The 640-nt window shown below is 49.2% G+C and overlaps 1 protein-coding gene across 1 annotated transcript; it reads right to left on the reverse strand.

The window, feature by feature from the left end:
* Positions 1-38: 38 nt before the first annotated feature.
* J7T55_014070 (uncharacterized protein) lies at positions 39-278 on the reverse strand (the record flags this gene model as incomplete). Its single annotated transcript, XM_053136343.1, has 1 exon — positions 39-278. The coding sequence occupies one exon, from the start codon at positions 276-278 to the stop codon at positions 39-41; it is 240 nt and encodes a 79-aa protein (XP_052986073.1).
* Between the last annotated feature and the right edge of the window lie 362 nt (positions 279-640).

The following is a 640-nucleotide window of genomic DNA, read 5'->3' on the forward strand; positions in this document are numbered from 1 at the left end:
TTAGCATCTAATAGTCAAATAGCTCTAGAGTATCTATATCATACAACTTCGGGATCGGGTGGCGGCCAGACTGTACTCCTATTGGATTTGTAAATATAGGTGCGGAAGCCCTTCTGGAGAAGTGTGTAGACTTCGTATCCACATATGATGTGCAGCTCGTCTAGCTTTTTGATAACAGTGGCACGTCTCTTCAAGCTCCTGACTCTCTCGCGCTTGGCAGCTTTTGCGGTCAATTGTGTCTTGGCACTGGGATTATTAATTGGAACAGGTGGAGCCATGGCTGGCAATGTAGGTGAAGAGGATCAGAATGAACCTCACCAGCTCGCTCAGGAATGAGAGCAGCGGCTTCTTAAATAGAGCCATAAGCGAAATATTGTATCTGCGGTATCCAGGACCTTGGTTGGCTATTTGAGCTTTTGTTTTTAAAAGGGAGGACGTTTGTGGCCCCGCTACAGGCTGAGAGCCAGCCTGCTGGCTGGAGGCCTGAATCCGGGCTCCAGGGGTTTCCCAAAGTATATGATGCACTGCATATGGCAAAAGAGACCGTCAAGGCCTCAAGGACCGCATAGATGGATAGGCTGCCCTTTCAAACCTTGGCGATCATAGGCGCCCTACTGCAACGAGAGTCCCTGTGCAATCT

This window comes from Diaporthe amygdali, assembly GCF_026229845.1.
Source record: "Diaporthe amygdali strain CAA958 chromosome Unknown NODE_110_length_5926_cov_69_902547, whole genome shotgun sequence".
Classification (NCBI taxonomy): Eukaryota; Fungi; Ascomycota; class Sordariomycetes; order Diaporthales; family Diaporthaceae; genus Diaporthe; species Diaporthe amygdali.